The sequence below is a fragment of the Pelophylax lessonae genome, assembly GCF_965119305.1.
Source record: "Pelophylax lessonae genome assembly, chromosome: 3".
Classification (NCBI taxonomy): Eukaryota; Metazoa; Chordata; class Amphibia; order Anura; family Ranidae; genus Pelophylax; species Pelophylax lessonae.
Genome location: NC_138770.1, coordinates 320,160,819 through 320,175,468, shown reverse-complemented (window position 1 = coordinate 320,175,468; position 14,650 = coordinate 320,160,819). Strand labels below are relative to the sequence as shown.

General features: G+C 44.5%; 1 protein-coding gene across 2 annotated transcripts in view; it reads left to right on the top strand.

Moving 5' to 3' along the window:
• The window catches only part of ERICH1 (glutamate rich 1), a 201,872-nt gene that overhangs the window by 160,623 nt on the left and 26,599 nt on the right, over window positions 1–14,650 (top strand). For both annotated transcript variants that reach the window (XM_082249555.1, XM_082249556.1), the window contains exon 6: window positions 13,755–14,114. In XM_082249555.1, coding sequence (XP_082105681.1) covers window positions 13,755–14,114 — 360 coding nt within the window. The remainder of the gene's footprint in view (window positions 1–13,754; window positions 14,115–14,650) is intronic.

Here is a 14,650-nt window from a genome sequence, read left to right as displayed (position 1 = left end):
TCTCCGATGCTCAGCCAGGGGAAGTAATTTCTTCTGATAAATTCCAGGTTACCGATAAATGTGTTGGAACTGAGAGCGATCAGACTTTGTCTGATTTACTGGACCGAGCAGCTCCAGGGCAGCCCAGTTCGGATCCAATCGGACTATGCCACGGTCATGACTTAGGTCGATCACCAAGGGGCACCAAGAGTGCCCTGGCGGCCATAGAAGTGGCCAACATTCTTATTGTTCTCAGTTCTCTCCGCGATATTTATCACGGGGGTGGACAGGCAGATTATTTCAGCCGTCAGATTCTGGATCAAGAGGAATAGTCTCTTCATCCAGAGGTATTTCACCAGCTGTCCCTTCATTGGGGCACCCCGGATATGGATCTGTTGGTAGGTTGGCTCAACAGGGCTCGCACCCGCAATCCTCTAGCGGATGCAACAGACGCGCTGAACGGCCTGTAAAGGCAGTATCAGCTACTATATGTCTTCCCCCCTCTCAAATTGCTGCTGAGATTTCTCCGCAGGATAGAGGTGGAGGGAACTCCAGTTATCCTGGAAATTCCGAGCTGGCCTCGTCAAGCCGGGTACGCCGACTTGGACAGGCTAGTCGCGGACGCTCCTTGGAGACTTCCTCTCAGGGAGGATCTGCGGTCTCAAGGACCGATCTTCCATCGTGCTTTACAGTCGCTGGTTTTAATGGCCTGGCTATTGAGACCCAGGTACTGAAGGACAGAGGGTTGTCAGCTTCAGTTATTCCTACTCTAATTAAAGCAAGGAAAGCGACTTCCAGCAAAGTCTATTATCGCACATGGAAGACTTATATCGCGTGGTGTGAATCTTTGGAATTTCCCCCACGTACCTATTCGGTGACCCGGATCTTGGCTTTTCTGCAAAAGGGGGTTGAGCAGAAACTATCCTTGAGCACTATCAAGGGTCAGGTTTCAGCATTAGCAATCTTCTTTCAGAAGCCTTGGGCTACTCATTCCTTGGTGTCCAGGGGGTGCGGCACTTGGCTCCGCCAGTGCGCGCGCCCTTACCGCCCTGGGATCTTAATTTGGTGTTTGTCGGTTCTTCAGAATCCTCCCTTTGAAAATATCAGGGAGATTCCCTTGCTTACATTATCCCAGAAGGTGGCCTTCTTGGTGGCTATCACTTCTGCACGCAGGGTGTCAGAACTGGCTGCATTATCATGCCATTCCCCATATCTAGTGGTTCATAGGGATAAGGTAGTTCTTCATCCGAAGCCATCCTTTCTTCCTAAGGTGGTTTCAGATTTTCATCTGAATGAAGATATTGTGCTACCTTCCTTGTGTCCTAAGCCCAATCATCCTCAGGAATATGCGTTGCATTCCTTGGATGTGGTTCTGGCAATCAGGGTATACCTGAAGACTACGGAATCGTTCCGTGAGACGGATTCACTTTTTGTGATCACGGATGGCCCCAGAAAGGGGTTGCCTGCATCTGCCACGACTATCCTCAAATGGATTAGACAGACGGTGGTACAGGCTTATTCTATTAAGGGTCGGAATCCTCCGTTCCCTGTTAAGGCGCACTCCACTCGAGCGCTCAGTACTTCCTGGGCCTACCGCCATCAGGCGTCAGTGGTCCAGGTGTGCAAGGCGGCTACCTGGTCGTCGGTTCATACCTTTACAAAATTTTATAAAGTTGATGTGATGGCATCGGCGGATGCCTCGTTTGGCTGCAAGGTTTTGCAGGCCGCAAATTGAGGAGACCGGTGGTCTACCTCGAGGGTTTTTTTCCGGTGGAATTTCAGTTGAGTCTCATCGTGTGATTGATGAGCCTTTAAAACTTCTAGTTGGCACCGGTTGGGCCTTCTAGATTGGATTTTGATTTCCATTTTCCCACCCCTCATTTGTGGCACTGCTTTGGGACGTCCCAAGTTGATATTAATCAAGGAGGACTACGTCTGTCAATGAGCGACAGAGAAAAATGGATTTTTGTAAAATCTTACCGTAAAATCCTTTTCTCTTAAGCTCATTGACAGACGTAGTACCCGCCCCTCTGTTTTTGAGTTGGGTTGGGTTAAATTCTCTAAACACTGCTTTGTGACATAACTGATTTGCTGTAGCAGGAAGTGAGAAGATATACCCTCTGGGACTGCCCCTAGGGTGTGGCCAGAACATTTTCTTTCCTGTCTAGTCCTACTCCTGTAGAGGGCAGTATAATCCGAGTTGATATTAATCAAGGAGGACTACGTCTGTCAATGAGCTTAAGAGAAAAGGATTTTATTTTTTAATAAAGTTGGAAACAGAGCTAGGAACAATGGTGGAAATTATGACCACTTGAATCCCCACGAGATTGAGGCTTTATCCATCCAACAGATGAATAAAGCCCACCAAACTTCACCATACCTGCAATATCAAGCCCCTTGTATTGTCCCGAAATAAATTGTTTGGGAGTTTTCTGGGAGAATAATAACTGCAAAGCAGTTATATATAAGATCAAAGGTGAGAAATGTTGACTCTGAGGAAAGCGCTTGTTTTCTTTTGGAGAATTAATATAATATTCTTGAAAATAGATGTGTGTCACAGAGCAGAATAACATAAAACTGGCCTAATTTATATTTGCTTTTTGTAATTATTTGTGTGTGGTGAAGCACTTCAAGAAAAAAGAGCCTGAAAAACTTAGATAATGTGAGACTGCTGAAGTGTGTCCTGCTTTCCAATTTTTCAATAATATTTAACATGTGCTTTTAAAGATATTTTCAACTGAATTCTCTGTGGTTCAAATTAGCCCTATTTAAATGCCTGCAAAGGGTAACCTATTTCTTCTGTATCAATCTTCTCTTCATTTTCCTTCTGCTCAGTATATACTTGTGTTATGTGTGTATATGCAAATGCCCTAAAAAAGTTGTGCACATACATACTGCATTTAGATCAGACGCTCATTGCTTTGATTATTTTGTTGGTTTTTACGCTGAAATGTGTCTGCCAGGTTTAATAGAACACTGAGTGTTCATTCCAACAGAGATGAGCTGGGGAGCTGACCTGCATAATCATTTGTATTCATAATTTAATTTTAGTGTATGCAAACAGCTGTGTGCCAAAAAATATTTTTTGTAATGGTGAAAATAGCCAAAAAACTGAGGTTAGGGATTTCCTACAACACTTTTAATAACATTCCTTCAAAAAGGACACTTGAAGCTACTTATTCTATAAAGTACTCTCACATAATTTAGTTCATAATGTTTGATCTTGATTCTATACATAGAGGTAAAAAACTTTCTGGGTGCAGTTCCCTCCCCCCCACTTATGTTTACCTGGGCCCCATTTCGATCTAGCGATATGCATTAGAGCAGCAGCTCCCCCCAGGTCTCTCTCTCTCATTGGTTCACACAGTAGCAAGAGCATTTTGCTGCAGTCAATTACAGCCAGTGGGCCAATGAGGAGAGAGTGGGCGTGGGACTGAACTAGTGTGTGAATGGACGCACACAGTGTGGCTCGGGAGCGATCCTGCTCAAGTACCCCTATAGCAAAAGGCTTTCTAGTAGAAGCATTTGGCAGGTGGGAGGAGCCAGGAACACTGGTGGGGGACCCAAAAAGAAGAGAATCGGGGCTGCTCTGTGCAACATCATTGCACAGAGCAGGTAAGTATAACATGTTTGTTGTTATTTGTTTTTGTTTTGTTTTTTTTTGTTTTTTAATTTTCCTTAGAATCACTTTAAGTTAGTCAAAACAGGTCAGACAGAGGTCAAATGCATCTGTCATTGAATGATCTCAGAAGCATCCTTAACTAATCTCAAAGTCGCATGCATTTTAGGCTCTGTTCACATATTTGCATCCCGGATCGTGGGCAGAATCGTCGTGATTCTGCCCGCGATTCCCAATCACGGCAAATCACAGGACGCCTGCGCGATTTCCATCACTTCCAATGGCACTATAAATGTGGCACAATTTTTGCCGCAATTGTCGCTCGACGAATCGCAGTAAAATTGTGGAAAAAAATGCGGGCGCCTGTCACCCAAAAAAAGTACAAGAACTTATTTTGGGCAACAGGCATTCCATGTTTGTTTGCGTGATTTTACCGCGATTCGCCTAGCGACAATCGCTGCAAAATGGCGCGCGCTTGGAGTGCCATTGGTAGTGAAGGGAATTGCGTGGGTGTCCCGCAATTTCCCTTGATTTGGAAACGCGGGCAGAATCACGGTGCCAGTGGGACGCCAATATATGAACCTAGCCCTAAAGGTAACCTGAATTTATCCATCAACACAAGCCCTTACCAGGTTATCCTCAGCTGACCATTTTTTTTAAAGCATTTTCCCAGGGCATTTTACTATTGAAGCGAAGCACTTGACATACAAGTTAAGCAAATGTATTACAGAAAATGTCTTTAATCCAGATAAGTGTAAAAAAAACAATGAATGGGATTTTAAAGGTGTTGTCTCTTAAATGATGAGTCAATGCGTTCTTAAAGTTATCAATTTTTATTTATCCAGGTAAACATTTATAATATAATTTGAGTATAAAAACATGTTACCCATCTTTATATAATGTTATCGTGGGACAGATGTTGACATGAGAAAGATCACCAATATAATGAGTTGCCTTTTCTAAAGAGTAAATCGAGTCCGTAACGTGCTTACTACTTAGCAGTCAGCACTGTGCAGCAATACAGGACTCCTCAGACGACCATCTAGAGCAGGACTGTGCATTACAGGCCTCCTGACGAGAGCCGGACTCACGACCATCTAGAGCAGAGACCTGTGTGCATTATAGGCCTCCTCTGATCACAGGCATCCAGAGCACTTTGTGCATTACAGGCCTCCCCCCAGACCACCATCCAGCAGTGTGCAGCAATACAGGCCTCTCAGATCACCATCACAGAGCACTATTTATTACAGCCCTCCCCTCAGACCACCACCCAGCACTGTGCAGTCTTACAAGCCTCTCAAACCACCGTCCCAGAGCACTCTGCATTACAGGCTTCCCCTCAGACCACCACCCCGGAGAACTGTGCAGCATTACAGGCCTCTCAGACCACCCTCCAAGAGCACTGAGCCTTACAAGCCTCCCTTTAGACCACCATCCAGAGCGCTGTGTGCAATACAGGCCTCTCAGACCACCGTCCCAGAGCACTATGCATTATAGGCCTCCCCTCAGACCACCACCCAGAGCACTGTGCAGCAATACATGCCACTCATACCACCATCCAGAGCACTGTGCACCATTACAGGCCTCTGATAACACCATCCAGAGCCCTGTGCATTACAGGCCTCTCATACCACTGTCCAGAGCACTGTGCATTACAGGCCCCCTCAGACTACCATCCAGAGCACTGTGCATTACAGGCCCCCTCAGACCACCATCCAGAGCACTGTGCAGCATTACAGGCCTCTCAGACCACCATCCCAGAGCACTGTGCAGCATTACAGGCCTCTCAGACCTCCGTCCCAGAGCACTGTGCATTACAGGCCTCCTCAGATCACAGTTCAGAGCACTGTGTGCATTGCAAGCCTTCTCAGACCGTCCAAAGCAGTGTGTGCAATGCATTACAAGCCTCTTCAGATTATCCATGTCCAGAGCACTGTGTACTTGACAGGCCTCATCAGGCCACCATCCAGAGCACTGTGTGCATTACAGGCCTCCTAAGACTATCCGGAGCAGCTAAGTCTGGCTGTGAGTTTGTTTAAACCTTAATACCATAAATATTAACATGTTCGAATTTTTTTTTTTTTTTTTCTTACTCCAGGAGTCTATAATGAGTTTGGAAATTGTAGTGTAATGCTTAGACAATGCATTACAATTTAACTAAACCCATTCGATTTTAGAGGACTAAAATGTACAAGAGATTTTAGTCGACTAAATATGACTAAAACAATTGCAGATGACTAAAATGCGACTAAAATTGCTATTTATTCAAAAGACTACTGTATGACTAAAACTAAATCAAAATTTGCTGCCAAAATGAACACTGACAGGGACCCATCCCCTCCCTTCTCCTCATCTACTGAGAAGTTTTGTATTGCTTTAACTGCATGTATCATATTTTCTGAATGTGGGAGATTGTGTTACAGTAAATGCAGTGAAAGAACTTTTCTCAATGGAGGAGGAGGAAGGATGAAGCGGGTCCCCATTGGTAGCTTCTTCTTTTGAGTTCATCCCGGAGAGCCAAAGCTATTATCCATCACAGTGCCAGAAGTTCAGAGCCAGAAAGAGGACTGGCATCCCTGCAGTGAAGCTTTGTTCGGGAGCCAGCAACCTGCACAATGTGGGACATACTTTACAGGTAAGTAAGGTCACTAAATCTGTAGGGTTAAAAATCATTTTAGGTAAACTTCGACTTTAAAATATAATCTATTTTGCATGATGATAGTATAGTTTGGATTTTTACAGTGTGAAGATCTGCTATATATTTTAGTCAGTGTTTGCGTAAAATCCATCTTATCCTGGTATCTAGATACTGTGTCTATTTCAGATTGTAGTGCATTGCATAATATTGTTTTGTAAGTAATTAGGATAAAGTGTGGCTGCCATTTCAGTAAACCTGACATTTGTATTTGTCCCATTAGCCTCTGAGAACATGCTAGTATATCGAGTTACCTTTCCAGAAGATAATTCCTGGCTAGAGTATGTTTTATTTGGAAAAGATAAGCCAAATGTAAGGCAATGAACCTATCAGCTTGATTGTTTCATTTTAATTAAACAAGTCCTGCTTCTACCATGTAATACTCTAGCAGTTGTTTTTATTGCTGTGATCAGACTTCCAGTTAGAAGGTAGCTTTAGTCGTTCTTCATGGTCCTACTATATGTAGCAACATAGGTGGTTATTTACTAAAACTGGATAGTGCAGAATCTGGTGCAGCTTTTAGTTTTTTTTTTTTTCAAAACTTAAAGCTGAAGTTAGAAGCTGCTTGGCTACCATGCACAGCTGCCCCAGATTCTGAGTGCTCTGGTTTAGTAAATTTCCCCCGTAATCACCCTCTATTGCCCACTTCTGAGATGGACAAGGGACTATGAACAATGGGATTTGTAGTGTGCATAGCAGTCCACATGGCCGCAACTAATGTGCTCCACTCATTCCAAACAAAAGGAAGTGAGGAGGCAAAAAACAGGTTCATGTGCTCGCAGAGGACATTGCAAGAAGACAGAAAACCACAGTAAGAAACAACTTAATTAAAAATTGCCTTTAAGGAGGAACTTCAGTTTGTGTTTGTGACGGTACTCACCGTCACTGGGAGTGAAAGACCGATACTTAAGGGACACTGAGAAAATGGTTTGGATAACTTCAAATGGGAGAGTAATATTTATTAACAATATCTCTCAAGAACTATGAAGATTTAATCCCAATTTACACTGTGAGACCTATAGCCTGTTGCCATGAAGTTTGTAATGCCTAAATAATCATAGCAATACGTAGATGTGTATTCCATGTACTTCAATGTAGGAGACGGACAGACTGTCATTGGCAGTCTTGTCCTCTTGTCTGTTTTGAGGTGGGATGTGTATTGTGTTAAGTCTGCCTGTCCCATTGTTAAATGTTAATGACCTCACATTGTTCTGTCCAGATGGTTAGATAAGTAGTTCAGGTTAATTCTGTTTAATTCTGTTTCTGTATACAATTTCATCTGTATATGATAATGTAATCAGGCAGAGGGGAGGGATTGTGTACAATGTATGGGAGTGATTGAGTGTAAAACTCTGTTTTTATTGGATTGTGAATTTCATGTCCTGTTCCCCCACAAGGTACACCTGGGCGATAACCTTGTGGGGGAAAACTGTATAAAAGAGCAGCAGTACCAATAAACCTTGAGTTCTACTTCACCCTCAATCTAGAGTCCTGTCTCTTATTGGGGGAATCTGCTACAAAGGATTGCTATGCTCTTCATACTCCCTTGTATAATCACTAAGCTCTTGTAAGAGCTTGTTCCGGCTTCACTCTCTGGGGAAAGAAAGGTTCACCCACTGGAACCTGGAGCCTTGTCATAGGTCCAGGGTGGGTAGGAGATGGTGAGACCCCAACCAAGCTGCGGTGGTTCGTGGGGTCTGCAGTGATTATGGTGTCTGGTGGAGTGCTTGGAGCCCTCGGGAAGCACTAGGAGCATCCGTCAATGGAGGTACCCAGTCGGGGGGCCAGGTGATCCGTTACATTGGTGGCAAGCGGTGGGATGGCATCCTAGTGTGAGAAAAAGCAGCTCTCGGAGACGCCGGTAACGTTATGGAGCAAGTGAACACCTGTGCAGCGTCCCCATATGAGGATGAGTTTCTCTGGAGGTTACAGCAACACTTGGCCCAACAGGATGGGCTTGCATAAGAGGAAGGCATATTGGACTGGAGAGATGCCACTCGAAAGGAACTGTGGTATAAGGCCTTAGAGGATGTGCAGCAGAGGCGGAGAGAGAGCCTTCCCAGTAAAGAACAGCTGTTGCAGGTATACAATGCCCTGCATTTACCTTTCCTAGGAGAGCAACCCCTGGATGAGTGGGTGACGGAGCTGTGGGACCTGAATTGGAAGGAGTTGTGGCTGGATGAAGCTTACTGGGCACTAAAGTGGTACGCCACCCGGCGCAACCACTTGATGGCTGATGACAATGTGCCGGAAGGTGAGGACTGTAATGGCCCGGGCTTACTGTGGGAGGCCTTTGAGGAGAGCAATGACTTTGGATGTCGGCTCTGGGACATCCACAACACCAGGGAAGCCCTACTGGATCTCCCCAGAGCGGACGACCTGGGGTCAGACCTGATTCATCTGGTCAGAAGGGAGTGGGAACTTGAGCAGGACTACCAACGCCTGCTCCGCTCAATTCCGCCCCAATCTACACTGCAAGCAGAGCCAGAGTGCTGGGTGGCAGATCCAGACCTACAACCCTTCAGTTGCAGAGACATTATAGACTGGTATTGGGAAGACCTACCGATGGCAGGTGGAGATGGGACTGAGGTCCCTCTACCGCCCTACAGGGAGGCTGGGCAGCTGGCCCAGATCCCCAGCTACAGCAGGAGTTACTGGGAATAGAGACAGTCAGTTCTACACCTCATCGGCAGACAGAGTCACAGGGAGCTGAAGGTGTCATCCTTCCTCCCCAGTGGCAGTATGTGTTACAGGGAGCTGAAGGTTTTGTCCTTCCTCCCGAGTGGCAGTGTACCTTCAAGGAAGTGGAGACAACTAATCCCTCTCCCCAACCACAGGGAGATAGCAGCCCTGATCCCAATGGTGCAGATGGGACCACGGTCTCTGCACCAGACCTACAGGGATGCTGGTCCAGATCCCCAACCTACCCCACAGGAATACCAGGAGGAGGAGGTAGGCAATCCCTCTCTAGAGCAGACCCCCAACCAGGTCCTGGGGGTAGTATTCACTGACCCCAACCCAGCAGAAGAGCTGGCAACAGAGCAGAGTGCAGCTGGCCTCTGTCCTTAATGTAAAAATAATGGGAGTTCCTATGGTAGTGGATGGGACTACAGTCTTCAGTTGTATACTCTAGGGATGCTGGATAGTCGGCCCAGATCCCCAACAGCCCGATGAAGTGAGCCCCACCACCCTGTCTTCTCTCCAGCGGCTGAAAGGACTCCCAGGAGAAGGGCCAGTCCACGCTAATCCCTAGTTGCGGGTATGTGCTACGAGAGAGGCAGAGGTTGGCTGGGTAAGTAACGCTGTTTTCCAGACAATTTGTTTGGGGTACTGGTTGGGTGCAGACATTGGTAGGGCCCGTGGAAGACTACCTACTTTTAGAGAGGTTGGAAAATCGCTCTCTTAGCCCCCTAGACCCCTCTTATGTCTAAGTCACCCTGTGTCTATTAGGGACACAGGGTGACCAAGAAGCCCAGTCTGGTCTGCCCAAACCAGACGTCCATAGACTGATCGGCTACAAGAGCTCCATGCGCCTTGCCAGGACAAACTTACAAACTATGTAGAACTTTGTCAAGGAAGCTGCCATGATGGATTGACTCATTGGGACTTGTTACCCAACTAACTCCGGCGCAGACCGATTGGAGGTCTGGTACCTGGTTAGTCTATCTTTGGGGGGAAGATATGTGACGGTACTCACGGTCACTGGGAGTGAAAGACAGATACTTAAGGGACACCTGGAAAATGGTTTGGATAACTTCAAACTGGAGAGTAATATTTATCAACAATATCTCTCAAGAACTATGAAGATTTAATCCCACTTTACACTGTGAGACCTATAGCCTGTTGCCATGAAGTCTGTAACACCTAAATAATCATAGCAATACGTAGATGTGTATTCTATGTACTTGAATGTAGGGGACAGACACACTGTCATCGGCAGTATTTATCCTATTGTCTGTTTTTAAGTGGGATGTGTATTGTGTTAAGTCTGCCTGTCCCATTGTTAAATGTTAATGACCTCACATTGTTCTGTCCAGATGGCTAGATAATTAATTCAGGTTAATTCTGTTTCTGTATACAATTTCATCTGCATATGATAATGTAATCAGGCAGAGGGGAGGGATTGTGTACACTGTATGGGAGTGATTGAGTGTAAAACTCTGTTTTTATTGGATTGTGAATTTCATGTCCTGTTCCCCCACAAGGTACACCTGGGCAATAACCTTGTGGGGGAAAACTGTATAAAAGAGCAGCTGTACCATTAAACCTTGAGTTCTACTTCACCCTCAATCTAGAGTCCTGTCTCTTATTGGGGGAATCTGCTACAAGGGATTTCTATGCTCTTCATACTCCCTTGCATAATCACTAAGCTCTTGTAAGAGCTTGTTCCTGCTTCACTCTCTGGGGAAAGAAGTTCACCCACTGGAACCTGGAGCCTTTTCCTAGGCCCAGGGTTGGTAGGAGACTGTGAGACCCCAACCAAGCTGCGGCGGTTTGTGGGGTCTGCGGTGATTATGGTGTCTGATGGAGTGCTTGGAGCCCTCGGGAAGCACTAGGAGCTTCCATCAACGGAGGTACCCAGTCGGGGTGCCAGGTGATCCGTTAGTGTTTACTGCTGTGGGTCCCCGGCACTGCCATCTTGAATATGGGAGCTGGCTATAGCTTTCTGAGGAACCACAGCTGGCACCCCTCTGCACATGCATGAGCTCACGTGGTGCTTTGTGAATGGTGCTGCAGCCTCCTCAGACATGTGATGCTTCCCAGGAGGCTGCAAGTGGTGTGGGGCAAGGAATATCATCCTCGTCTAGGTGAGGATTGTGGGGTGGGTACTGATTAACTCAGTTACAGGCTGAGTAAAGGGATTAAACCCACGGGCCTTGACTTTTTGAATGATGTTCCACTTTAGTTTTGGACGTGTATGGATTATTTTTTGGGAAGAAGGATATTGTTTAGTGTCACTTCAAAGGTTGTGAATGCTGAGCACCCCTTCTGAAAATTCAGCCAGTTATCCGGCTATCATGCTGTAACTTCAATATTCCGAGTCACTGACCTGGAATGAGTATAAAAATGAGGAGTTTTTGTAATCTGCATACTTTTTCCATGTCCATGATTCAGAAATAATTAAGTCAGTGGGGTCAGTCAAGCAACTAGCATTTTAAGAAGGTCAACAGAAATAGTAGCCCTTTTAGCATTTTTTAATGTCTTTATATTGGCCAATACACTGTACTATGCTCTTTCCTTCTGTCTGCTTCTCAAAAATGCATTTGTGTGTTGCTTCAATTAACCTTTTTATAATGCACATAGTAACCTTCTACTTCATTTATTGAAGTAAAAGTGCAAAAGTACTTTGGAGATATATAGGTCTGTTTCTAAAACAAACAGTAGTTGTAACTACCAATCGAAGAAATGGTTGACCCTTTATGTCGTGTTCTTCAAATACCTATTGACAAGCTTATATTTCAGTAGCAATTTGAAGTCCGGCTACCCAGTAAAAAATACATTCATTTATTTTTTAATTTTAGACAGCAAGAAAATATTCATATAGAACTAATACAGGCCATGTCAGGCAAGCAATTTGTCACAGACCTACTAACATACTTCACTGGCTGAATCAACTAGCTGTTACACTCTTGCTATGGACTGAGATCCTGCAGCATTATGGGCCAGTGGGAAGCGATTCCTTTGAGATAAGTGGTTCCCTTTCCTAAATAATTCTGTTACTGATGATGTCTTCAGTCACTGAATTACCCATAGAACATCACCAATACTATACTTATTTACATATACTTTAAATAGTAGCAGTGAAGGTTGGAAATGATTGCGCCTCTTACACCATAATGTAACGGTACTGTAACTGTCACAGTAGCAGCACAATGAGGATAGGTTGCAGGGAAGGTAATTTTGGCAGGGTCAGTGATATTGTTGGTACAGCATTGTGATCACTGACCCCAAACTCTTATGCAATCTTACCCAGTGTCAAAATGGGTAATTATTGATGTTCCTGTATCAGACTTGGCTACCATGAGTCAATGTGAAATAAGATGGTTTATACTCATGTGTGCTGTTCTCTAGCCTCGTTTCAAGGGCTACGGCTCGGTTCACATCCAGCACTTTCAAGATTTCGAATGACCACGATATGTGGTTCCATGTGTTTTTTTTTTTTTATCTCCATACTGTGTCCTAGTATATTAGGAGCCAGGTGAGGGATTCACCGAAAGCCACAGGGGCTGTTTAAAATATCACTCCCTCAGTCTCCTCACGTATCCCTAATTTACTAACAGATATATCAATCCGGATGTCACACCACTTCCTCAAACTCAACCAATACAAAACTGAACTCATGTGCCCATTCCCCTGATCAATCTGTCAAAATCAATGGCACAGCTATCAGCCCATCCCCATGCCAAGGTCCTAGGTGTAGTCCTGGACTCTGAACCCTCCTTTAAGCCCCACGTGCAATCAGTGTCCATATCTTGCCACTTCAACCTCCACTACATCTCCAAAATATGCCTCTTCCTAATCAATGACACCACAAAGCTCTTAATTCACTCCCTGGTCATCTTTTGCCTCGACTACTGCAACTCCCTTCTTATTGGTTTACCTTTGCATAAGCTATCCCCCTTCCATCCATCATAAATGCTGGTGCCACCAGACTCCTCCACCTTACCAATCACTCTGTGTCTGCAACTCCTCTGTCAATCCCTCCATTGGCTTCTGCTCACCCAACAAGTTCAATTCAAAATGCTAACAACAACTTCTAAAGCCATCCACAATTCAGCCCCTAGCTATAATCACTAGCATAGTCTCAAAATACCTACCTAATTGTTCTCTTTGTTCCTCCCAAGACCTCCTGCTCTCTAGCTCCCTCGTCACCTCCTCCCATGCTCGCCTTCAGGACTTTTCCAGAGCCTCTCTTATCTTATGGATTACCCCTTATTCCGTACCCCAATCTGTCCGATTATCTCCTACTCTGTTCACTTTTAGACAATTTGTGAAAACTCTCCTCTTCAGAGAAGCCTATCTGGCCCCCACCTAACAACTGTACTTTCATTTTCTCCATCAGCTCATCCCCCACAGTTATTACCTTTTTCGTTTTACTTGTTTCGTTCCTCTTGTATTGAATTGTATTGTAACTGTACTGTCTGCCCTAATGTTGTAAAGCGCTGCACAAACTGTTGGCACTATATACCTCCCTGTATGATAATATTAATAATGTAATAATTATAATATGATAATAATAATAATGTATGAAAGTGCATCAGATGTGGAAGATCATAGGAATGAGCAGTGTGACAAGTGGGTGCTTTTTTACATTGTTTATAACTCGGCAACAGAGTAGTTTTAATTGCTAGAAGATTTTTTTTTTTGTTATAGCACCGTTATTTTAATTACCAAAAGTAAAATATATTCCAGACTAGATTATCTAAATAATATAAATGTCATAACTGAATTGATTTTCAGAGAACCAGCCAGTGAAGAGGCGAAAAAGACGCGGGCAGCGGAAGAAAGAAAATGCTGCATCGCATTCTGCCCCTGACAGCAGAAACCACCAGCAACCCACAGAGGATCAACCTCTGAAATCTGAAAGCAAGTTCATCAATAAAAATAAAAAGAGGAAACTACAAAGAAAGAGGCAGAAAGAAAGGTTGAAAGCAGCTGGTCTTTGGCCAAAGACGAAGACTGTAGAGTTAACAAATCAGCCTGAGACCGGGATGGTGGACACAGTGGAGCAGTCCATTGCACAACGTGAGGAAGAGCTGAAGAAAACAGAGGATTTGTTGGATTTCCTGCAAGCAACTCAAGAGATCTACTTCACTGAAAGTATGTTTACTTGTTTCTGTATGCTTTTCTGAAATGTTTAAAATAATTAAATGTACTACAACTATATTTAAACTTGACAGGAATAATGCCTAAAAACTTTTGAGAGAAATGTTTTAATGTCAAGTCTCCTTATACATGGGTCAATCAGATCTGATTGAATGGTCCATGTATCCCTATGGACCGGTGGGTGTAAACTCACTTGTGTTCTTTTACACCCGCCTATCTCTAAACCAGTCCACTAAAAACGAACAGAAGAGAATCTGTCCTCTTCCATATAGGCAGATTGAATTGGAGGTAGTCTGATCTGATTGGACAGTCAGTCCATTTACATCCCATCGCCCATAGGGCAGAGTGGAATTATCATAAACTTAGCGGACATCCGCCAGCTCTGCTCAGCAGGGGGTCAGCAGACAGATCCCCTGCTGAGCAAAGCGGGTCCATTCCGTGCGAAAGGGGCCTAAGGCTTGAAGTTTTTCCCCTTATGGTTTTAAATATGATTCACAAAGCTTTTTTCACAAGTGAATTGGCTAAATTGT